At 44.9% G+C, this 24967-nt stretch overlaps 1 protein-coding gene across 1 annotated transcript in view; it reads left to right on the forward strand.

Moving 5' to 3' along the window:
- LOC132805730 (bromodomain adjacent to zinc finger domain protein 2B-like) overlaps nt 1–24967 on the forward strand; it is a 124787-nt gene that overhangs the window by 78878 nt on the left and 20942 nt on the right. Inside the window, exons 8-17 of the mRNA XM_060820951.1 lie at nt 1600–1701; nt 2213–2423; nt 6618–6679; nt 10062–10235; nt 11256–11510; nt 14874–15088; nt 15624–15698; nt 17459–17651; nt 18764–18826; nt 23628–23772. Of these exons, the coding sequence (XP_060676934.1) occupies nt 1600–1701; nt 2213–2423; nt 6618–6679; nt 10062–10235; nt 11256–11510; nt 14874–15088; nt 15624–15698; nt 17459–17651; nt 18764–18826; nt 23628–23772 (1495 nt within the window). The remainder of the gene's footprint in view (nt 1–1599; nt 1702–2212; nt 2424–6617; nt 6680–10061; nt 10236–11255; nt 11511–14873; nt 15089–15623; nt 15699–17458; nt 17652–18763; nt 18827–23627; nt 23773–24967) is intronic.

The following is a 24967-nucleotide window of genomic DNA, read 5'->3' on the forward strand; positions in this document are numbered from 1 at the left end:
AAACCGACTGACTCCCACAGCTACCTAGACTACACCTCCTCCCACCCTGCCCCCTGTAAAAACGCCATCCCATATTCCCAATTCCTTCGTCTCCGCCGCATCTGCTCCCAGGAGGACCAGTTCCAATACCGTACAGCCCAGATGGCCTCCTTCTTCAAGGACCGCAGATTCCCCCCAGACGTGATTGACGATGCCCTCCACCGCATCTCCTCCACTTCCCACTCCTCCGCCCTTGAGCCCCGCCCCTCCAACCACCACCAGGACAGAACTCCACTGGTTCTCTCCTACCACCCCACCAACCTCCATATACAGCGCATCATCCGCATATGGAATACTGTGCATAGTTTTGGTTGCCTTATTTATTTAAGCAAGGATGTAAATGCATTAGAAGCTTTTCAGAGAAGGTTACCAGACTAACATCTGGAATGACTAGTTCTATCCCATGGGGAAAGTTTGGACAGGCTAGCTCTGTTTCTGCTGGAATTTCAAACAGTCAGAGGTGTCTTGATTGGATCTTGATGCTCCAATTGGTTTCAGTGCCTTTGGGTGAGAGAGGGAGATCAGCTCAGATTCATGCTCCTGATCATTATCCAGTTGCTTCTGCCGGAAAGTGTGTGTCTGCTGGGTAAGGAGAGGATCATGCAGCTGCATTATCCCTGCCAAAACCCACTCTGTAGGTTAGAATAGGAATACTGACCATTTGGAGAAGGCAGTACACAGCAATCACCACCCAAGTAACCAGACCCAAACAAGGAGGGTTGCTTTTTTTTTTGAAAGGCAGTTTCGTTCCAGAGAACATCATTCTGCTCTCATAAGAAGCTTCCCAAATAATTAGTTCCCAACCTTATTTTTGTTTCGTTCTCCACATTTTTAGCAGTCAGACTGAGACCGATCTCTGAGCTTGATTGTTCCAAAGTCCTCAAAAATAACTGGATTCGACCTTCTTATATTTTCACCATGGCCATGTTATGCTCCCTCAGGTTGGAAGGTGGGATTGCCTAATTACTGCAGACTTTTCATCTTCACTGTATTTTGGCCTCTAGTGAACACTGTGAGCATCGTAGAGTGTGTGTGTGTGTCTGTGGGGGGGGAGGAGGAGGGGGAGGGGGGGGGGGGGGGGGGGGGGGGGGGAGAGAGACGGGAGGAGAGGAGTAATGGTGCTTCTAACTTTCCCAAGAGGCTTTCTCATTCAGTGGCTAACAGTTAACGGTGTCCTTTTAACACGTTCAATGTTGCACAACTGCTTTTCCCCATCATGTGCTTTAATCGAGAGTGATAAAACACTGTTAGTGACGGAAAAATGTTTCTATTTCTTTCCAGAGGTGACAGCCTTCCCCAGTGAGATCATCAGACTTTCTTGCTTTAAATCATGATGCGACAAGATCTTTTAAAGCTCCAGAGGGTTTAGACACTGTACGGATTGTAGGGACCTTGTGCTTACTTTCCCAAGAAAATTCTAACAGCTTAGTTATTGAGCAGTAGCAAAAGGCTGTTTCAAAAAAAAAGTTAACCCTCTCAGATTTATCTAGTTACCCTTCATTTTAGGATAGAGTTAATGAACTGTCAGTTGGAAACAGATGAGTTCTGTTCTTTTTCCAGTACCTGGTTCGAAATGCAGTGACTGAAGTCAATCGGGAACATTTCAGCTTCAGTCCCAGGATGAATGTGGGAGATTTTTTTGAAGCACGGGACTCCTCTGAGGTTTGTACAGGCTTCTGTTCCTGAATAGAAATTTGTTTATCTCGTTTGGCTTCACTTAATGTCTTGCCTCCAATTTGAATCAAAATTTGAGATTAGCAAGGGCTCTTGAAGAAAGAGGAAATCGCTATGTCATCTAATGTGTTGTGAGTGAAAATGCCATCTCAACCCATGATTCAGCAAATGTGTCTTTACTTTTGCTTGGGAGACTTTGAGGTGCTTCACTCACCTCTTGGTCCTTCTTCTCCTGTTTGAATCACTTGGCATTTGTTTTTTCCTGACAATAGTCAAGACTTGGAACAGAACATGCAAGGAATAGTTGGCATGATCCCATACCCTAGCACCTCCTATCCAGCTCATTGGTACTGCATCTCCCAGTACTGAAAACATCTTAAGGAACAATATAACGAGTTGCATTTATATGGGGCTTCTCACACAGACAAAAGTCTCTGTTTTGTCCCTTCGTGTGTCCATCTAAAGCAGTGATGGCTTTTTTTTTGTCTGATATATTTAGGGTGAGCAGTGGTGCAGGCTTACTGTGGAAGAAATCCCTTTACGTATTAAAGCCATGATGGGCAGACGGGGACGGCCACCGAATCCGAACAAGCAACGAGCCCAGAAACCACCAAGGGTCAAGCGGGGCAAAGGAAGGCCACCGAAGGTCAAGACTGTGACGTTGCTCAACAAGACAGAGTTCAAACTCATGAAAAGAATCGAATCTCAAGGTGATACAACTTGATTTCATTCCTTTTCTTTATTACTTTGTTCAGGGGATGTGGGGCACCACTGGCTGAGCCAGTATTTATTTGCCTGTGAGGAGGTGTGGTGCTGAGCTGCCTGCTGTCCATTTGGTGCAGATACACCCACAGTGTTGTTCGAGGAGGAGTTCTGGGATTTTAACCCAGCGACAGTGAAGGAACAGCAATAGATTACCAAGTCTGGGTGGTGCGTGGCTCAGAGGGGAATGTGCAGGTGGTGTTCTTCCCATATATCCTCTGCCCTTGTCCTCCCAGGTTTAGCAATGTGTCTATTAAATGCAATACAATCCTTTCTGTAGATCTTATCTTGACATGTATATTAATCCATATAAAATGCATGTTTTGCACTTTTGTGATCCTGTTCCCTCCCAGCCCCCTCCCAAGTTTTTCTTTCCATTCCCTTCTTTTTATTTTCTCTCTGATGAAGATGCTTGACTCATTTCGGGGTACACTTCTCAAGCTGCAATTGACTCTCCAGCCATTCTTCGTATTTCAGTATAGACAGTGAATCACAGCTCGATTCCTTTATTGCCCAACTTCGATACATGTGTTGTAGTGATTGGAGCTCATTGACTGCCAGATAGAAACAGGAGTGTCAGAGAGTCTCCTCATTCTAGGGACTGGCTCTGAGCTGGCAGGTCAGAGCCCATGTACTGAGCATGTGTAAACAAAGGATGACTTGGTGGTGGGATACCAGCCTCTGTTCTTTCACGTGCATAGCAACGATCGGTATAGGTAAGCACCGAACATCAATCGGGTGCCAGGTCCCTGACTGATTTTCTTTCCCAGCCCCAACTCAGGGTGAGTTGCTGCCATCCTCAGGATAGGTCAAAGACTTGAAGCTTCCTGGTTCAATACTATATCAGATTATTCATTGAATGATTGAAAGAATATGTGTATCTGGACCACAAGCCAGTCCCCATTCGAGAGTATCGCTAAATGTCCTTCCCTGCCAATTATGAACATTTGAACAAGGAGCTGGAGTAGGCCGTTCAGCTCCTCGAGCCTGTACCAACATTTAATAAGATCATTGCTGAGCTGACTGTAACCCTAAATTCACATTCCTGATGACCTTTCACCCTCTTGCTGACCAAGAATGCAGACACCTTTCCCTCCGAAGGAAATCAGACTTGCCTCCCACCACCTTTTCAGGGAGAGGTTTCCAAAGACACTCTACTGAGAGAAACAAAACAAAATCAGAAAGATTTCACCTCGTCTCTGCTTGAAGTGCGCAACCCCTGATTTTTAAACAGTAACCTCAAGTTCTAGATTCTAACGTAAGAGGAATCATCCTCTCTGCATCCATCCTGTCAAACCTCAGGATCTTTGAGTTGTCCTTGGGGATGTGCTTGTCAATAAAACAAACAAACATTAAAAAATGACTCATGCTTATACAGCATTTTACAAAGCACTTCACAAGCAATGGGATATTTTCAACTGATAGTCACTGTTGTAATGCAGGCAATGTGACAGCAAACTCCCACAAACAGCAGTGCAATAATTTGTTTTCAGTGATGTTTATTGAGGGAAAAATATTGGCCAGAACACTCGGAACAATTCCCCTTCGTTCTTCTTTGAAATAGTGTCTTGGGATCTGAGTAGGCAGCTGGGGCCTCAGTTCAATGTATCATTCAGATGCCTCCACCTGTGACAGTGCAAGACTGCACTGGCATTTCAGCCTGGGTTTTTATGGGTGGATTGGTACTTGAAACCAGAACCTGGTGACTCCGGCAAGAGCTTTATCAATGAAGCCATTGCTGACACTTCAACAGGCCTGGGTTGGCTGTTTGTATTTGCTCAGCTTGTTCCCTGATTAAGTGACTGGCAAATCAATGGTTGCTCTCACCTTTTGAGGCTGAAGGTTGTGGGTTCAAACTCCACTCCAGAGAGTTGAACACAAAATCCAAGCTGATACTCCCAGTGCAGTGCTGAGGCAGTGTTGCACTGTTTGAGTCACCACCTTTCAGATCAGATGATAAATCAAGATGCTATCTATCCTCTTAGGTGGATGTAAGAGGATTTGGTGTAATTATTTGTTGAAGAGCAGGGGAATTCTCCCCAGTGTCCTGCCCAATATTTATCCCTGAATTCACACCACTAGAGTATTATCGCATTGCTGTTTGTGGAAGATTTTCGTTTTGGATGTCTGCCACATTTTAAATGTTACAGCAGTAACGACACTTCAAAAGAAAACCTTGCTGTAAAGTGCTGTGGGATGCCTCGAGGTTCTGAAAGGTCACTGTTTAAAAATAGTGGGGGGAGGGGGTTCACTCATTTAAGACATTGATAAGGAGAAATATTTAATCACGAAGGGTTGTGAGTATTTGGACCTCTCTCTCCCTCAAAAGTGGTGGAAACGGAATTCTGAATATCTTGTAAGACAGAAGTGGATAGACTCTTGATAAGCATGGGGGCAAAAATTAATGGGAGGGGGGGATAGGCGGAATGTGGAGGAATTGGATCAGCCATGATCTTACTGAAGGCAGAGCATGCTTGAAGGGCTTAAGTGGCTTACCCCTGTTTGTAATTTAAATGTTAGCTCAAACTGTCAGCAAATATGCAGTTGGAATCTGCCATTCGCCTCGTTTTTGTTTTGAAAAGAATATTTTTGCTGGTTTCTTAACCAGAGCTGCCGTTTCGCACCAATAGTAAGCCTGGATGGGACTGTAAATGGATGCTTTGCTGCCCATCCTTAATTCGCAGTGATCTTTGCGGCCCATTGATTTCAGTAGAGAATGCAGGGGAGGGGAGAGGGAGGAGGAAAGCTGGTCACTGAGACATCACCTTCCACATGGCTCAACCTTGGAACCGATGCAAAGATGAGGACCTGACTAGGTGTCCAACTGATAAGATTTGTAACTGTTCCTTTAATTTAAGAACTACTTATGTTTACTTAAAGCTTAAATTTGAGGCAATTTTTTTTGTGTGAATAGAATCATGTTTTCTCGTTCTTAACATCGGAGAAGATTCTGATCAATTTTGTCTGTTGTTTTTGCCAGATGTACAGTATGGCCCAGGTACCATGTCTCCTGGCCAGGTGTCACTTTCCACACTCCAAATACACGGCTGACCGTGTAAGGAAGCTGATATAACAATATTCCCGTCAATAGTGCTCAATGTTCTGACGTGATGTGTCATCTCGCAGGCAAACCAATAAACATCCAGCAAGCGGGCACTTTAAAATATGATAACAGGACTGATTCTCCAAGGTTTCTGTGCATGTACCAGAATAAGGTTGAAACTGTATTGAAAGCCTCACTTGGGAATTCTTGGTAATGGATCCTTCCACAGTTTGCTTCATATTTCACAAGGAAGCCCAAGAAACAGATTATTTATAATTAAGGCTATTATAAATTCTGGCTTGACTTTGCTGAAAGATTGCCCACGTTTTATTGCATTCGAATGCTTCCTGATTGCTTATTATCTGAGCAGGGCAATTAAGGTCCAATGCTTGCCCAGAGGGAGGTATCATTGGCTGGAGCTCTCACACACATTTTAAAGGCTGGTCACGGGACGGCATTGTTAGAAGCCAAAGAGGAGGTTGTATGCTCACTCCTCTCAGTCAGCGAGAGGTGCCGACCCATAACAATTTAACTAGGGCTCCCTCTCTTACGCCTCCCCCGCCCCTCGCATATCAAAATGTGGCATTTGTCACATGAATCGGAGATTCTGCACAGTAAGGGCCTAAAACAGATCAGCCACCTGCTATCGGATTCATGCAGGTGGATGAATGGCAGCGCAGTGGCTCAGTGGTTAGTACTGCTGCCTCAGTGCACCAGGGACCCAGGTTCGATTCCAGCCTCAGGCGACTGTCTGTGTGGAGTTTGCACATTCTTCCTGTGCGTTCTGGTTTCTCCCACAGTTCAAAGATGTGTTGGCTAGGTGGATCAGCCATGGGAAATGCAGGATATACAAGTATAGTGTAGTGGGGGTCTGGATCTGGGTGCGATACTCTTCGGAGAGCCTGTATAGACTTGATGGGCTGAGTAGCCTCTTTCTGCACTGTAGGAATTCTAAGAGACTATAAACGGGTAGCTGAACACATAATACCCATTCCATGCCAGCCCCCAACTCTCCCACTCCCTTCATTTTCCAGTTAGATTGGATGCAGTATACTTGAAAGCTGATTAATGCAATTCTCTTTTTGATTTTTTTTTCCAGCTATTCTGAATGAAAAAGAGAAGCAGAAGCTGAAGGCCTTGCTGAATAAATTGAAGCAAAAGGTTTGAAATTAAAATTGAAATTCCATCCCTGACTCCTCCCTTCCCTTCTTCGACATCTCTGTTTCTATTTCTGGGGATAGGCTGGCCACCAATATCCATCACTAACTCCCACCGTTACCGTGACTGTACAGACTCACACCCTGCTTCCTGTAAAGACTCTATTCCATTCTCCCAGTTCCTCCATCTCCATAGCATCTGTTCTGACAATGCCAATTTTGACAATGGAGCCTCTGAAATGTCCATCTTCTTCCTGAACCGAGGCTTCTCCAACACTGTTGTTGACAGGGCCCTCAGCCGTGTCCAACCCATCTCCTGCACTTTGGCTCTCACCCCTTCGCTTCCCTCCTACAACAGTGATAGCGTTCCCCTTGTCCTTACCTACCATCCCACTAGCATTCACATCCAGAGGATCATTAGCCATCATTCCTGCCAGTGAGCTGTCACCACCAGACACATATATTCCCCACCTCTCTCTTGTCAGCCTTCTGTGAGGACTGTTCACTCCGAGACACCCTGGTCCACTCCTCCTACACCAACCCCCCCCCCCCCCCCCCCCCCCCCGGGACCTTCTCCTCCAACTGCCAAAGGTGTAAACCTGCTCATTTTCCTCCTCCCTCCTCACTATCCAAGGGCCCAAACATACCTTCCAGGTGAAACAGCACTTACCTGCACTTCTCACAATCTCATCTACTGTGTTTGCTGCTCACAATATGGTCTCCTGTAAATTGGGGAGACAAAATGCTGACTGGGTGACGGCTTTACAGAATACGGGGTGGCACGGTGGTGCAGTGGTTAGCACTGTTGCCTCACAGCGCCAGCAATCTGGGTTCAATTCCTGCCTCAGGCAACTGTCTGTGTGGAGTTTGCACATTCTCCCCGTGTCTGTGTGGGTTTCCCCCGGGTGCTCCTGTTTCCTCCCACAGTCGAAAAATGTGCAGGTTAGGTGACTTGGCCATGCTAAATTGTCTATCGTGTTAGGTGAAGGGGTAAATGTAGGGGAATGGGTCTGGTTGGGTTGCTCTTTGGAGGGTTGGTGTGGATTTGTTGAGCCAAAGGGCCAGTTTCCACACTGTAAGTAATCTAATCTAAAACACCTACCTTCTGCCTGCAAAAAAGACCCTGAGCTTCCAGTTGCCTGCCACTTTAACACACCACCCTGTTCCCTGACTAACATCTCTATCTCAGGCTTGCTGCAGTGCTCCAGTGAAGCTCAGTGAAAGTTGGAAGAACCACCTCATTTTCCACTTAGGAATTCTCCAGCCTTCTGGGTCAATATCGAGATTGGCAATTTTAGGGGTTGAGGGACCTTCTCCCATGTCCTTCCCCCAGCCCCTACACACCACGCCTTGTTATCACATGGTCTGCTATTACACAGAACCCAGTGTCAGCCACTAATAGTCCCCATTAATAGCTATTAAACCTCCCAGCCTGGTTGTTATCCCCTCCTTTGTCTGCCCAATTGTTCTTCTCTCTCTTTGGGCTCTATCTCCACCCATCATTTACCCCTTAGCGCCATCCCCCAGCCCTATCTTCAGCATAAAAGCCAACATTTTCCTCGCTGCCGTCAGTTCTGAGGAAGGGTCACTGGAACTGAAACGTTAACTCTGATTTCTCTCTACAGATGCTGCCAGATCTGCTGAGATTTTTGAGCAATTTCTATTTTTGTTTGTGTTTGAAATGAAAAACCTTTGGTAATATAAGAATTCAGCCGGCACAACTCAGTGCAACCTGACCTGATGGAAATAAAGCCACTCAGTCTGACAACTGCTACAACTTCCACATGAAATGTACTGCTATGGGTTTTCGACCCAGTTGCCTGGAGACCTGAGTGTGCTGGAAATAAAACAGAATTCAGTTCTAATTAACACTAATTGGCCAAGCTTGTCCGAGAAGCTGCAAGAGCAGCTTGTGTGGTAAACTGCCATGCTGACGTTACTATGTGGTTGTTTTCTGGGATCGGGGTTAAGGCAGTCCAGAGAAAACTCGGATTTACATCTAACCTGTGTTGCTAAGTGCCTGATTCTGACATCCTAGGCAAAAAGGAAGAATGTACATTAGTTTGGTCTGTTCCCCACTCAAATTCTGATTGACATTGGTTCTGAGAGTGGATGCAATTGTAAGCCGATGCTGTTTGAACCTATCCAGCTTGAATAAGGCTTGCCTTTTTTTGTCCATTCTTGAAACGCCTGACTTACTGGGATATATGTCCACAAGTTCTACCAGTTCTCCACCACTTCCCTCAAAGGTCTATTCTGTACCTATGGACTGGCTAATGCATCGGGATACAGCTTTAGCTGTTTCTCTCTTGCTTTAGTGCCTGATACTAAGGCCAGTCAGGCCGAGGCCTGTTAATTCAGCACAAACCAGTGACTGAGTGTGGTACTGTCATGTTTTGTATGACTGAGTACCGAGAGAGTGTATCTAACCAGCAGTAACCAGCCCTACCCCTCCCTCCAAGAGTCTTGGTGAGATTGGTTGGATTGAGTAGTCAGTTTCTGTGCTGCATATTGTCTGTAATTTCAGTTGTCCTCTCTCACTGTTAACAATCATGGCCCTGTAACAATTTATTGCCAGTTGGTTTTACTTTGCTGATCCTGTTGTATTTGCTGGGACAACTCCAGAAAATTTCCTCTTCCGCCTCGGAACCCTCCAACCCCAGGGCATCAATGTGGACTTCACCAGTTTTCTCATTTTCCCTCCCCCCACCTTACCCCAGTTCCAACCTTCCAGCTCAGCACCGTCCCCATGACCTGTCAATCTTCCTTCCCACCTATCTGCTCCACCCTCCCCTCTGATCTATCACCTTTACCCCCACTGTTCTCTTAACTACCTTTCCCACAGCCCTCTTCCCCTCCCATTTATCTCTCCCCCCCCTGAGGCTCCCAGCCTCATTCCTGATGAAGGGCTATTGCCTGAAATATCGATTTTTCCTGCACCTTGGATGCTGCCTGACCCGCTGTGCCTTTCCAGCACCTCTCTAATCTTGACTCCATGTTTACAGAGCCCAGTAGAACATTGGCATAAGTACAGAGGAAGACCATTCAGCCCTTCAGGCAGGTTCTCCCATTTAATTTGATCATGCCTATGGGATTCCCGGCTTCTCGACAGATGATGGTGAATTTGCAGTTTGACTCCCTTAATGGTTCAGTTGGTAAGCACAGCATGTAGCAGCCATATGGATCTGAAGGTTCGAGGTTCAAGATTGGGTTAAGCCTCTAGAGTCGAATAGGCCACTAGCATGTGCCTGGATTCACACAGGAAGAGCGGACAGCAAGTGTGCATGTGTGTCAGCAAGAGTCAACTGGAGTCAACAGCAAGAGTCAATTGTCAAGGAAAAGATGTAGTGAATCTCTAATGCTGTTTTTTCATCCCTTTATAACAGGGACAGTCTCAACTTGAACCAGAGCAGAAGATGCAGAAAGCCCAAAGGTTGAGAAAGGATCAGAAGGACAAGCAAACGAAGAAGCAGCAGAAACTGAAAGGGAAACAGCAGAAGTTGCAGCTCGGGCAGGAGATGAAGAAACCCATCGAAGACCTGTATTTAACTGATCACAAGGTAAATCTCTACCTGACACCAGACTTAGAGCCAACTGCGAAAGAAAAAGGTCAGGCTCATATAATACATGCTATGTAAAACAGTGATTACTCCTTTGAGTACAAACATTCATTATTTTCCCTCAATTTTATTATCAGGAAGTGTTTATGACTGTCAGACTTAGTGAATGAAATTAGTACATCATTTAAGTGTTTGCACATAGTCTGGAAGCTTAGAAAGCAAGTGTCACTAGGCCATTCAACAATATTAGTCATCTGAACCTGATCCTGTTCTACACACCATGCCTGCTGAGAGTCAGTCAGGACTGAGGACTGGGAACCCTGACTGATTGTTCCATAACCTATTCCAAGTGACCGTTGTAGTGCCCACACTAGTACCTTGGGTGAAACCAGTGACCTGTCCACAAAACAGGATTCAAACCTGGCACCGTTTCTGGTTGGTGCTGTTTGCTGTCACACCATTTAGTGACTGAACTGGCTGATCTGGGGCGATACAAGCAAGCTCAACATTCCTGAGGTCAGGGGCGGAAAAGCTCAGAGATGCGATGATCAATACTCATTTACGCAATACTAGAATGTCTGCATGTGCAGACAACATGTGGCTTTCTCTGGTATTGCTCTTGACTGTGGTATGCTCATTGTTGAGAGTTCTATGACCTACTCACTTTTGAGGCTTCTTGGAGAATAGTTTCTTGGCTGAGATACCAGAGGTATTTGCCAACACTGGATGGATGTGAAATGAAAATGAAGCATCCTGGTGTCTCCAGGAATTAATCCAGGATTGGGAACCCTAACCATAACGCTTTAACCCAGTGAGTCAGTACCCTCAGGTAAGGAAGGGAGATAAGGAGCTAGTGAATTTAGAGTTGTGATGGTGTCAAATATTGAAGGAGCTGTTTAACTTTGCTTTAGATATTTCTGTAGGTCTACTGTTACCCCATGCAATAATAATGGAGATGGTGTAGTTACCTGAGTATGCAATTCTGCCATATTCATAGATAGTCCTCCATTTTTCTTCCAGCCTTTGCCGGAGTTTGTCCCCATTCCAGGCCTGGTGCTTTCTGGCCGTGCCTTTTCTAACTGTCTCATAGTCATTGAGTTTTTGCACAACTATGGCAAGGTGCTCGGCTTCGACCCCAGCAGGGATGTGCCCAGCTTGAATACACTCCAGGAAGGGCTGCTGAATGTTGGAGACAATATGGCTGATATCCAGGATCTGCTCATTCGATTACTCCAGATTGCAGTGCTCGATCCAGGATTGCCACATAAATACCAGGTATGGAGACTGAACAAGTGACTGTGTTCCAAATTCTCCAGCCACACCAAATGTAGCAGCACAGAGAGAAAGTTGGCTGATGGGTACAGAAACGAGAGTTAGGGTCAATAAGTGTTGCTCCAGTTGGAAATGGGTTGGACATACTGTACCCACAAAGCTCAGTGTTAATTATATATCAGCTCTGTTCAATTTTATTAACGTGGTGGGCATTAGGTAGGTGTTCAACCATTTTCACTTGCTTCATCAATGACCTACCCTCTGTTATAAGGTCAGAAAAATTTGGGAAAGCAAATCTTAGCAGGACTTATGCACTTAATGGTAAGGTCTTGGGGAATGTTGCTGAACAAAGAGACCTTGGAGTGCAGGTTCATAGCTCCTTGAAAGTGGAGTCACAGGTACATAGGATAGTGAAGAAGGTGTTTGGTATGCTTTCCTTTATTGGTCAGAGTATTGAGTATAGGAGTTAAGAGGTCATGTTGTGGCTGTATAGGACATTGGTTAGGCTACTGTTGGAATATTGCATGCAATTCTGGTCTCCTTCCTATCAGAAAGATGTTGTGAAACTTGAAAGGGTTCAGAAAAGATTTTCAAGGATGTTTCCAGGGTTGGAGGATTTGAGCTATAGGGAGAGGCTGTACAGGCTGGGGCTGTTTTCCCTGGAGCATTGGAGACTGAGGGGTGACAATTTCGAGGTTTACAAAATTATGAGGGGCATAGATAGGGTAAAGAGACAAAATCTTTTCCCTGGGATGGGGGAGTCCAGAACTAGAGGGCATAAGTTTAGGGTGAGAGGGGAAAGATATAAAAGAGACCTAAGGGACAATGTTTTCATGCAGAGGGTGGTGCGTGTATGGAATGAGTTGCCAGAGGAAGTGATGGAGGCTGGTACAATTGCAACATTTAAAAGGCATTTGGATGGGTATATGAATAGGAAAGGTTTGGAGGGATATGGGCCGGGTGCTGGCAGGTGGGACTAGATTGGGTTGGGATATCTGGTTGGTATGGACGGGTTGGACCGAAGGGTCTGTTTCCGTGCTGTACATCTCTATGACTCTAAGTGGAGATGTTCACTGTTGATTGCACAATGTTCAGCACCATTGACAACTCCTCAGATATTGAAGCGGTCCATGTTCAAATGCATCAAGACTTGGAAAATATCCATGCTTGGGCTGATAAGTGGCTAGTAAAATTCACACCCTGCAAGTACTAGAAAATAACCATCTCAAACAAGAGAGAATCCAGCCATCACTCTGTTCCTGATTTTCCCTCACTATCAATAACCTGGGAACTACCATTGACCAGAAATTGAACTGGACTAGCCATATAAATACAGTGGCTAAAAGAGCAAGTCTGAGGCGACACACCCTACAATAAGTCCCTCACCACCTCACTCTCCAAAGCCTGTCCACTATCTACAAAGGCACAAGTCAGGAGTGTGATGGAATACACCATCCAAGACATACACCATACACCGTGGGGTGGCACTCTGGCTCAGTGGTTAGCACTACTGCCTCACAGCACCAGGGTCCCAGGTTCAATTCCAGCCTTGTCTGTGTGGAGTTTGCACATTCTCCCCATGTCTGTGTGGGTTTCCTCCGGGTGCTCCAGTTTCCTCCCACAGTCCAAAGATGTGCAGATCAGGTGAATTGGCCATGCTAAATTGCCCAGAGTGTTAGGTGCATTAGTCAGAGGGAAATGGGGCTGGGCAGGTTAATCTTCGGAGGGTCGGTGTGGGCTTGTTGGGCCGAAGGGCCTGTTTCCACACGGTAGGGAATGTAATCTAAAACAGAATGCGTGAACATATAACAAATGTTTTGGTTGACAAACATTTTTTTTAGATAGAGAAGTGTGAAACAATACGTTTTGAATGGGGAATACACAGTGGTAAGGGATTCCAATATATAATACCCTGGAAGTGTAGAAGGGTAAAACTATAAACATGGTAGCATTTCAGCTTTTATAAATTCAGTGAAGACCTACAGAAAAGCACAAATCCAAAAATGTAATACATTAGTAGAAGACAGTGTTCAGTGACAGCTAGGTTTTGAGAGCCACAGACATTAGAGCCACACAGGGTGGACAGCATAGGTTCATCAGGATGATGCGAAAGATGGCAACTGTAGTTATACAGAGAAATTTGAGAATCTGATTTGCACTGAAGCAGAGAATTCTAAGAGGAGAGTTTATTGAGGTTTTTAAATAAGCAAGAGCCTTGATAGGGTGAATTGGCAAAGAGTCTTCCTTCTAATTAAGAAATTTGTAATCAGAGTTGCTCTTAGCTGTTTGCTCTGTGACCTGCTATGGCCCTGGAAACCCCATTTACCACCACCACCACCCCCCACCACCACTAAGAGACAGACACGCACAGACACAGGCACACTCCTCCTCCTCTAACTTCAACCTTTTGAGCATTGTTTATTGTGCATTAAGACTACACCATATATGTTATCTCCTGTGCAATCTCTTACAGTATAACAAGATTCTATTATTGGAAAGGAATGGACTTGTATGGGATAGTCAGCATGTAAGGGGGAAGGTCTCGTTTCTCAAATTTCATTGAGTTTTTTTAAAGAAGTGATAAAGTTGATTGATGAGAGCAAGGCAGTGGATGTTGTTAACATGGACAACAGTTGCGGACAGTGAAGAAGGTTGTCGAAGGATACAGCAGCATACAGATCAGTTGGAAAGTTGGGCAGAGAAAGATGGAGTCGGTGATGCATTTGCCCCCCCCACCCCCCAAATGTAAGAGAAAAATATACAGCAAGTGGCAGGACCTGTAGTAGCATTGATACAAGATCGGAACTTGAGGTGGATGCAAGTCCCTGAATTCATTAAGCTCTGTGCTCTGATGCCCTGCATATTGTTAATAGGACACAAACTGAGGTGAAAGTTCTTTCAAAAATTGTTTTGACTCGAGTTTAGGAGGCTGGGGGTTGTGCTGATAGAAGCATATAAAATTGAGAGGCATGGATAAGATGGGTAAGTCAGAGTCTTTTTCCCAGGATGGAAAATACTGGCGGGGGGGGGTTGCAGGAAGGTCTTTTTACACGAAGGGTGGATAAGTGCTTGGAACGTATTGCCAAAGGAGGTGGGAGAAGTAGATATGACGGCAACGTTTAAGAGGCATTTAGACAGACAAATGAATGGTCAAGGATGCGGACCATGTGCAGGCAGATGGGATTGGTTTAGAATGGTGTCATGGTTGGCACAGAAATGGTGGGCTGAAGGGCCTGTTCCTTTGCTATACTATTCTATGATCTATAGTCCTGCATATTGAGCTGAAGCAAGCTTTATATTTTACATGTTGTATATGTAGCTTTCCCACATATGGTGTGTAATCAATCAAATCCTTCACTTTTCCAGTCAGTAACATTTCTTGGGCAGCGAATCTGTGATATTGGAATTAACCGGGATAATGTGTCAGAAGTGCTGCGGATTTTCCTGGAGTCTTACGGTGCTGAAACAGAGCTTTGTGAAGGGCTGAAAAGCAAATCATTCCAGGCACACTGCTCTGAGAAAAAGGCAGCTGTGCTAGCCTTCCTCGTCAATGAGCTGCTGGGGAGCAGCATAGTGATAAGGTAGGAGGCAAAACGTGGTACTTGCTTAACTTGCAGAAGAGCCAGCCATTGATTGTAGTTAATACTGGCTCCACTGACACATTTTTGAAAAAGGGAGAGGTCATTTCATAGTCTGTACTGAGTTAGCAGATCTTTGTCATTTTCTCTCTTGCTGGCTCTGGTGTGAATTACCAGAACAGTTCAGGTGTCTCTTCTGGAGCTGTCCCTTCATAGTGTCCAGGCTCCAGTGACTGAATTGATTTTGCATTTTGTCTCTGGGCTAGTTCCAACACGGTTGAAATTGGTGCCTAACTTGAGTGAGTGTGAGCCCTTATCCTTCTGCTTTGTAAGTTGGGTTAGGAGCCTATTGGAGGAGAAACCGGCCTGAGCCAAACTCCTCATAGCTGCAATGGCTGCTCTCAAAACAGCCAATAGGAATGGAGAACCTGGAAGAAGGAACTAGATAACTGAGAAAAAGAATCTAAAGACAATATGCAAAGCGTAAAGAATGCGATGATATTAAAGCGTGACGTGACTCTTGATTTAATCTGTGCAGGGAAATAGATAAAAACATAGATCATCGTGCCAACATTCGGAAGAACAAGTGGATCGTGGATGGCAAACTGAGGAGGTAAGGTATTCCATTTCCAGTCCCTTTTGAAGCACCAAAAAAAAATGTTTTATCAAAATGAGTGGATCTGGACCTCAGGGATTCCTTCTCAAAACAAAGTATGCTAATTTATATTCTCTTTCCTGTTTGTCCCAATGCAACACTGAAACTGTGATAACAACAGCAAATGAATGAGTGACATGCAGTCTGGTGTGTGAACTGGTCAAGACCATGTGTGACAAGGAGGCTGCGATAACTAGACCTTGGTTTTTAATTGTAATCTGCCTCCGAAGCCTTTGGTACAAGAAACATTCTGGTGTTGAGTACATCTTCCAATGTGGCACCATTAAGATTGAGGCAACTTAAGATTGAGGGTGTGGGCATGGTGGCTCAGTGGTTAGCACTGCTGCCTCACAGCACCAGGGTCCTGGGTTCGATTCCAGCCTTGGGCAACTGTCTTGTGGAGTTTGCACATTCTCCCCATGTCTGCGTTGGTTTCAACCGGGTGCTCTGGTTTCCTCCCACAGTCCAAAGATGTGCAGGTTAAGTGAATTGGTCATGCTAAATTGCCCCTTGGTATTCAGGGATGTGTTAGTTAGGAGTAAATGTAGAGTAGGTTGGTATGGACTTGTTGGGCTGAAGGGCCTGTTTCCACACTGTAGGGAATCTATGATTAACAGAGTGCTGAATTGTGCATGTGAACCTGGATCATACTCTGGTGCCTTCTTACTCTGACCATTTTTCAAGCTATGAATCATCATCAAATGCTCATTTCCTCGGTATGTGTGACAGTTCTGAACTCATATGTACTTTCATTTGCACACACTCATTAACCAAGTGTTGCAGCAGGAGTAGCTGTTAATTAAGCTTTTTTCCATACGCTCAGTGTCTCCTCCAATCCAGAATTCTCACAATGTCACAAATCACCATCTCCGTTCTCCTGCTGGGTCATGTGTTGCCTGAAGCATTGCAGAGCCATAGACACCAAAAGGTTTCTGGTTCAATCGCAGGTCTGGGTTGACAGATCTCAGTGGGGCAGGGGGAGCTGATGACAATTGGCCTCAGCAGCCACTAGGTTAGGGCAAAGAAACTACCCAGGCTCTTTTGTGTGTGTATGATCCGCACCCCCCCCAACCTAAGCCCACATTTGGTTTATTCTGGTAGCTTCCGTGCTGTAGCACAAAAATGTTTATTTTTATTTTGGTCATGGGATGTAAGCATCACTGGTCAGAGCAGCATTTTTTGTCCATCCCTAATTTCCCAAAGGGCAGTTAAGAGTCAGACACATTGCTGAGAGCCTGGGGTCATCCGTAGGCCAGGCCAAGTGGGGATGGCAAATTTCCTTATTTAAAGGGCACAGTGAACAAGGTGGGTTTTCAAGACAAATCAACAAGATTGCAAATTAGGCAAGCTCTTTTTATTTCAGTTTTTAAAAAAAAATCAAATTCCACCATCTGCTATAGTGGGATTTGAACCTCTGTCCCCAGAGTATTGGCCTGGGTTTGCTCATCCACCTACGTTACTGTTGTACCCCTGCCTTCCCTTGCGGCAGATTTCTGACCGGGAGAAACTGGTAGGTTGGCGTTATTTCAAGTTACTTGCATGCAGTGAATTGTTTTGTTTGTTAGCCTTGTCACAAGTGAAGATCTTGTCTTATTCTTGCCACACTGCATTACAGACAGTCACCAAGCTCTGGGCTCTGATTCCGTGCATATTGTTAACAGGACACAAACTGAGGTGAAAGGCTTTTTTAAAAAAAAATTGTTCATTTCTCCTGGTAGGTTAAAGAGAGCTCTGGCAAAGAAGAAAGGAATTCGGGAGGCCGATAGCATTGTGGACAGCAAGAGGCGAAAGCAAGGCCTCTGTTCTGAAGAAGGCCACAACAGTATAGCAGCAAGCATAAGGGCCGAGGAGAGTGTGAAGGAGGAAACAAAAGATAAATCATCAGAAAGAAAGATTGATGGAATGATTAAGGTTAAATTATATTTTAGGCTGTTTCCTTAAACCACCAATTATTCCTTTTCCCTTTGTCTAGTTTCCTTTTTATGCAATATCCCTTCCCTAGCTGATGCAGCAAAGATAGGAACACTTCCTCTAGCGGCTGTCTGTGATTGGTACTGTTAGGTATACAAAAGTGAACTGAAGTCACTCTACCACCAACCCCTGAAAACACCCTTCTCTGCAGATCACTCTGGGAAATATTTGATGCACAGGGTGAGACACACAGTAAATCTTTCTCTATGCAGTGTCCATCAAACACTCCCTGGATATGAACAGTATGAGGTTAGATACAGAGTAAAGCTCTCCCTACACTGTCCCCCTCAAACACTCCGACGACAGCGATAGCAAAAGGTTAGATACAGAATAAAGCTACCTCTACACTGTCCCCACCTCAAACACTCCCAGGGACAGGGACAGCACAGGTTTAGATACAGAGTAAAGCACCCTCTACATTGTCCCCACCTCAAACACTGCCAGGGACAGCACAGGGTTAGATACAGAGTAAAGCACCCTCTACACCATCCCCACCCCCCTCAAACACTCCCAGGGACAGGGACAGCATGGGGTTAGATACAGAGTAAAGCTCTCTCTACACTGTCTCTCTCTCTCTCTCTCTCTCTCTCTCTCTCCCCCCCCCTCTTCTTTCCCCCCCCCCACTCAAACACTCCCAGGATAGGGACAGCATGGGGTTAGATACAGACTAAAGCTCCCTCTACACTGTCCCCAACAAGCACTCCCAGGGACAGCACCAGGGTAAAGCTCTGTCTACACTATCTGAACAATTGCTTTGAGCTGAATCTTGTAAAGAAGCCTCCAAATGCGTCTCAGCAATATTTTTTCATTATACACACATCAGCCATCCTACTGAGCCGTGGGAATGATTTTACAAATTTAATCTGAATTGATAAGCACTTCTTCATGGTCAGTTCACAAGCAGTGTGGATGAGGTTTGGGGTGCAGAGAATGATAGGTCAGAAAACTAAGAATAAAAAACTGAGCAAAAGAATTGAGTCTAAAACAATGAATAAGACGGTGTATCTGTTAGTTCTTGCTGTTAATATATGCCTCTCAACTGCCCTTCTTAGATGGATGATCATCCTTCTGCCAGCATTGCTGAATTAAATCGTCAGATCGAGAAACTCAGTAAGGTGAGTAATTATTAATCTGTAGAACGTTAAAGGAAAAGCAAAGGCTCTGCTTGAGTAGTGGTTTGTGGTAGAAAATTTTGAATCATTCAGCCAGCAAAACAAAGTATCAGTATTTACCCTCTCATAATTTTGAAGGCAAAGTTTGTGCGAAGATTTGTAGCTCTGGTGCTCGTTGTTGTGGTTCTGTCTAGGTGACATCCTCAGTGCTTGGGAGCCTCCTGTGAAGTGCTTCTGTGATGTTTCCTCTGGCATTTATAGTGGTTTGTCTCTGCCGCTTCCGGTTGTCAGTTCCAGCTGTCCGCTTCAGTGGCCGGTATATTGGGTCCAGGCCGATGTGCTTGTTGATAGAATCTGTGGATGAGTGCCATGCCTCTAGGAATTCCCTGGCTGTTCTCTGTTTGGCTTGTCCTATAATAGTAGTGTTGTCCCAGTCAAACTCATGTTGCTTGTCATCCGCGTGTGTGGCTACTAAGGATAGCTGGTTGTGTCGTTTTGTGGCTAGTTGGTGTTCATGGATACGGATCGTTAGCTGTCTTCCTGTTTGTCCTATGTAGTGTTTTGTGCAGTCCTTGCATGGGATTTTGTACACTGCGTTGGTTTTGAACAGTGTCTTGATGCAACTTCTTTTGTGTGTGTTGGGGTGGTTGCTTTCGTAGTTCAGGACTTGGTCTGTGTGTGTGGCCTTCCTGTAAACCTTTGTGGTGAATTCTCCATTCGGTGTTCTCTGTACTGTCACGTCTAGGAATGGGAGTTGGTTGTCCTTTTCTTCCTCTGGAGTGAATCAGATTCCTGTGAGTGTGGCGTTGATTATCCGGTGTATGTTCTCTATTTCTGTGTTTTTAATGATTACGAAGGTGTCATCTATATATCTGACCCAGAGTTTGGGCTGAATTTGCGGTAAGACTGTTTGTTCTAATCTTTGCATTACCGCTTCTGCTATGAGTCCAGAGATGGGTGAGCCGTTGATTTGTTCATATCTTTGGTTGTTGCATGTGAAGTGTGTTGTGAGGCACAGGTCCAGTAGTTTGAGTATGCAGTCTTTGTTGATAGTTTCCCCACCTTGTTGTCTGTTCTGTATGTCCAGCAGGTTGGCTATTGTTTCTCTGGCTAGGGTTTTGTCGATAGAGGTGAACAGTGCCGTTACATCGAATGAGACCATAGTTTCTTCCTTGTCTATGTGTATAATTCTGATGATGTCCAAGAATTCCTGTGTTGACTGTATAGAGTGTCTGGATCCGCTGTTCAGGTGTTTCAGTTTCTGCTGTAGTTCTTTAGCCAGTTTGTGTGATGGTGTCCCTGGTAGTGATACTATGGGTCTGAGTGGGATGTCTGGTTTGTGCACTTTAAGTAGTCCATAGAATCTGGGGGTGTTGTTGCTTTCCGGTTTAATTCTCTGTAGGTCAAACCTGGTTATCTGTCCATTTTTTTGTAGATTCCTCAGTGTGTTGTTTATCCTATTGGTGAGCTGTGGGGTGGGGTCAAACTCCCTCTTTTGGTAGGTGTTGGTATCTGCAAGTAGTTGTTGCTTTTTGGATGTACTCTGCTTTGTCTAGAATGACCGTCATTCTGCCTTTGTCTGCTGGTAGTATGTTCTTATCATTTCTTAGTGCTTCCCTCTCCGTGGTGTTGAGGTTGTGAGTTTATCTTTTCCTTGTTATCAGGGGTACGATACTTTGTTTCACTGTTTGTTGTGTCTCTTCTGTCAGTCCATTGTTCCTGAGTGTGCATTCTAGTGTTGTCTTGGCATCCCTGTGCTTGTAGTTGAGTCCCTTGGCCAGTATTGTTCTTTCCGTGTCTGTGAGCTGTCTGTGGGAGAGGTTTCTAACCCAGGTATGTGTTGTGATGTCCTCTCTGTTGTGTGTTAGTTTGGCCATTTTGTTTTTAGTGCCTTTTTTTGCGGTGTGTGGTCCTGTTCTGTCTTATGGTGACGACCTGTTCTATGGTCCGGGTCCATTCCTGATTGGTGGTTTTTGAAATTAACGATTTTTGACGTGCAATTTCTTGTCTGTATTTGTGTAGTTTGTTGTGTGCGTCTGTAATCATTACCTGGATCATCCTGAATCTGTTCTGTGTAGCTGTGTCTCTGGCTGGTGGGTTGTTGACTGGTGGTCTGACACATTGTGGAAAGATTCAACCCAAACTCTGGGTCAGATATATAGATGACACCTTTGTAATCATTAAAAACACAGAAATAGAAAACACACACTGGATCATCAATGCCACACTCACAGGAATCCAATTCACTAGAGAGCAAGAAAAGGACAACCAACTCCCATTCCTAGACGTGATGGTACAGAGAACACCGAACGGAAAATTCACCACAAAGGTATACAGGAAAGCCACACACACAGACCAAGTCCTGAATTACGAAAGCAACCACCCCAACACCCACAAAAGAAGTTTCATAAAGACACTATTCAAAAGGGCCACAACACACAGCAGTACACCAGGACTGCAAAAAGAGGAAGAAGAACACCTCTACAATGTATTCGCCAAAAACGGATACCTGCACAATTTCACCAACAGATGCCTAAGGAAAAGACAATGGAATGAGGACATGTCACAACCCGAAGGACTAGCCACGTTACCATACATCAAGAACATTTCTGAACTGACAGCCAGACTACTGCGACCACTAGGACTCATAACAGCAGACAAACCAACAGCCACTCTCAGACAACAACTCACCAGGACAAAGGACCCGATACCCAGCATGAGCAAAACCAACGTAGTGTACAAAATCCCATGCAAGGACTGCACAAAACACTACATCGGACAAACAGGAAGACAGCTAAGATCCGCATCCATGAACACCAACTAGCCACGAAACGACACGACCAGCTATCCTTAGTAGCCACACACGTGGATGACAGGTCGACTGGGACAACACTACTATTATAGGACAAGCCAAACAGAGAACAGCCAGGGAATTCCTAGAGGCATGGCACTCATCCACAGATTCTATCAACAAACACATCGACCTGGATCCAATATACCGACCACTGCAGCGGACAGCTGGAACTGACAACTGGAAGCGGCAGAGACAAACCACTACAAATGCCGGAGGAAACATCACAGAATCGTTTCACAGGAGGCTCCCAAGCACTGAGGATGTCACCTAGACAGGGGACAAAACGTCTGCAACATAAATTCCCAGCTCGGCGAACAGAACCACAACAATTTTGAAGACCTTTATCGCATACAATTTGGTCTCCTTACTTAAGGAGGGTTGTTGTTGTTTGGAATTCTCTACCCAAGAGAACAGTGGAGGCTGGGTCATTGAACATATTTGTGGCTGAGTCAGACCAAGTTTTAAATAACACTGGAGTCCAGGGTTAGGTGGTAGTGGTGGTGGTGTGGGGAGTGCAACTATAAAGTGGGAGTTACATGAGCGTGACATATGAATTAGAAGGCCATTCAGCTGCTCAGGCCTACTCTGCTATTCACTAAGATCAGAGCTGATCTGATTATTGCCTCAAATCTGCATTCCCATCTCCCCTGATAACCTTTCAAACCCTTGTTTAACCAGAATCTATGTATGTCTGCCTTAATGATAGTCAAAAATTCTGTTTCCACCACCTTTTCAGGAAGAAACCTCTAAGGACTCAACGCACTGAATGAAAATGTTTTGCCTCAACTCTGTTTTAATTGGTCGACCCTTGAACTTTAAACTATGACCCCCTCGTTCTAGATTCTCCCACCAGAGGAAACATCATCTCCACATCCCTCTTGTCAATATCCCTCAAAATCTTTCATTTTTCAATCAAGTCACCTCTTGCTTTTCTAAACTCCAGCAGATGCAAGCCCTATGCTGTCTAACCTTTCCTTATACAATAACACTGCCCCCTCCATTCCAGGTATTAGTCTCATAAACCTTCTCTGAACTGCTTCCAAAGCATTTACATCCGTCCTTAAATAAGGAGACCAGTACTGTGCATGGCACTCCAAATGCAGTCCCACCAATGTCCCATCTTCTTGATGTTTGTATTCAGTTCCTCTCGTGATCAATGATACTTGCATTATTATAGAATCCCTTAGCTGTCCGAATTACTTGCTGTGCCTGTGTAACTAACCTTTTACAATTCATGCATGAGGACCATGACTAATGCTGTAATTGGATCGGCCACACTGATTGGTAGAGCAGGCTTGAAGAACTGAATGGCCTAATCCAACTCCTTATTTTTGGGTTATCTTTCAACTTCCAATGAGCTGCTACTTTACAAAAAGAACCCTTCCTTCTTGAGTCTTTCCTTGCAATTGTAACTTCTCCATCATTGGCAACAACCTATTGAATATACACCACATCTTCTCGATAAACAAGTTCGAAAAACAATATATAACTGGCATCATCACAGTTTGCTAAGTCAATTTGATTTTATTAGCAAATTTTGACCTTGTTTTCTTCAGTTCTCAATCTCACTGACTTATGTAAACAGTGAATAAGAGCAGGCTTAACATAAAACCTTGCGTGACACGGCTCATCACTTCTGATGCAGTCTCCTTTATCCTTACAATTTGCTTTCTGGCCTCCGACTATCTTGGTATCCATGCAACTAATTCCTCTTAATTCCATATGCCATTACCAAGAGCCTTAAAAACCCTCTCAGCACTTGTACATGAACACATAAATAGATGCATAAATACACCACACACAAACACGTTGATTTTTATCTCCTTTGCTTATTGTCCATCATCTTCTCCCTGTAAAGTGATCAGAGCTGGTTTCCTTTATACTGGAGCACAGCAGAAGTGTCTGTCATTGTTGTTTGGTAATCAATGTCGTGATTGTTTGTATCCATAGCGACAAAGTTTTTTTGCACGGAAGCTGCTTCAAGTCTCCCAGACACTACGTGCCTTGTTATTGGGGCAGGACCGTTTCAAGCGACGCTACTGGGTTTTTCCCCACCTCTGTGGGGTGTTTGTGGAAGGCTCTGAGGGCTCGCTAGGTAAGACTGACAATGCCAACTGTTCTATGGTAAAATACTGTTTCCATTTCAGGGAATTTGATGCTGTGAGACACTTGTCTATAACTTTTCTGCCAAAATTGATGATTTGATCATTTATTGCCTAATATTTAGATTAGATTAGATTCCCTACAGTGTTGAAACAGGCCCTTTGGCCCAACAAGTCCACACCGACCCTCCGAAGAGTAACCCACCCATTTCCCTCTGACTAATACACCTAACACTACGGGCAATTTAGCATGGCCAATTCACCTAACCTGCACATTTTGGACTGTGGGAGGAAACCCACGCAGACACAGGGAGAATGTGCAATCTCCACACAGACAGTCGCTAAAGGCTGGAATCGAATCCAGGTCCCTGGTGCTGTGAGGCAGCAGTGCTAACCACTGAGCCACTGTGCTGCCCCTAAAGCTAAGAATTAGAATTAGAATCCCTACAGCGTAGAAATAGGCCCTTCGGCCCAAGAAGTCCACACCAATCCTCCAAAGAGTAACCCACTCAGACCCATTCCCCTATGTTTACCCCTGACTAATAACCTACACAATGAGCAATTTAGCATGGCCAATTCCATTCTCTCCTTTCTTCTGCCCTACTCAGCCTCTGAACAAAAGACACTGGGCGAAGGCTCCAGATGTCCCAGCAGGCCTCTGATACCTTATCCCACTGCCCCCTCACCTTGTATGACAAGGTGAATTAACGTCACAGAAGTGGGCCATTCAGCCTGTCAAAGCCATGCCAGGTCTAGGCATAGTAAGTGATGGCATCTGAATGAATCTGAGATGTACAGCATGGAAACAGACCCCTCGGTCCAACCTGTCCATGCCAACCAGATATCCCAACCCAATCTAGTCCCACCTGCCAGCACCCGGCCCACATCTCTCCAAACCCTTCCTATTCATATACCCATCCAAATGCCTTTTAAATGTTTCAGTTGTACCAGCCTCCACCACTTCCTCTGGAACTCTCCATACACACACTTTCCAAAAACTCTGCCCATCGTAATGTGCCCTGGCATGAATTACTGCTTTTAAAAGAGAAGGGAAAACAAGTGTAATGAACAGGAATAAACAGGTTTGGGAGGGAGGAAATTTGGGGTTTGAACTCTACACTTATTGGGCATAGCCAGCATTGTGATCTACATGATGTATTTTTGTTGAGGAGATGTCATATTTCAGTC

Source organism: Hemiscyllium ocellatum, chromosome X (assembly GCF_020745735.1).
Source record: "Hemiscyllium ocellatum isolate sHemOce1 chromosome X, sHemOce1.pat.X.cur, whole genome shotgun sequence".
NCBI lineage: Eukaryota > Metazoa > Chordata > Chondrichthyes > Orectolobiformes > Hemiscylliidae > Hemiscyllium > Hemiscyllium ocellatum.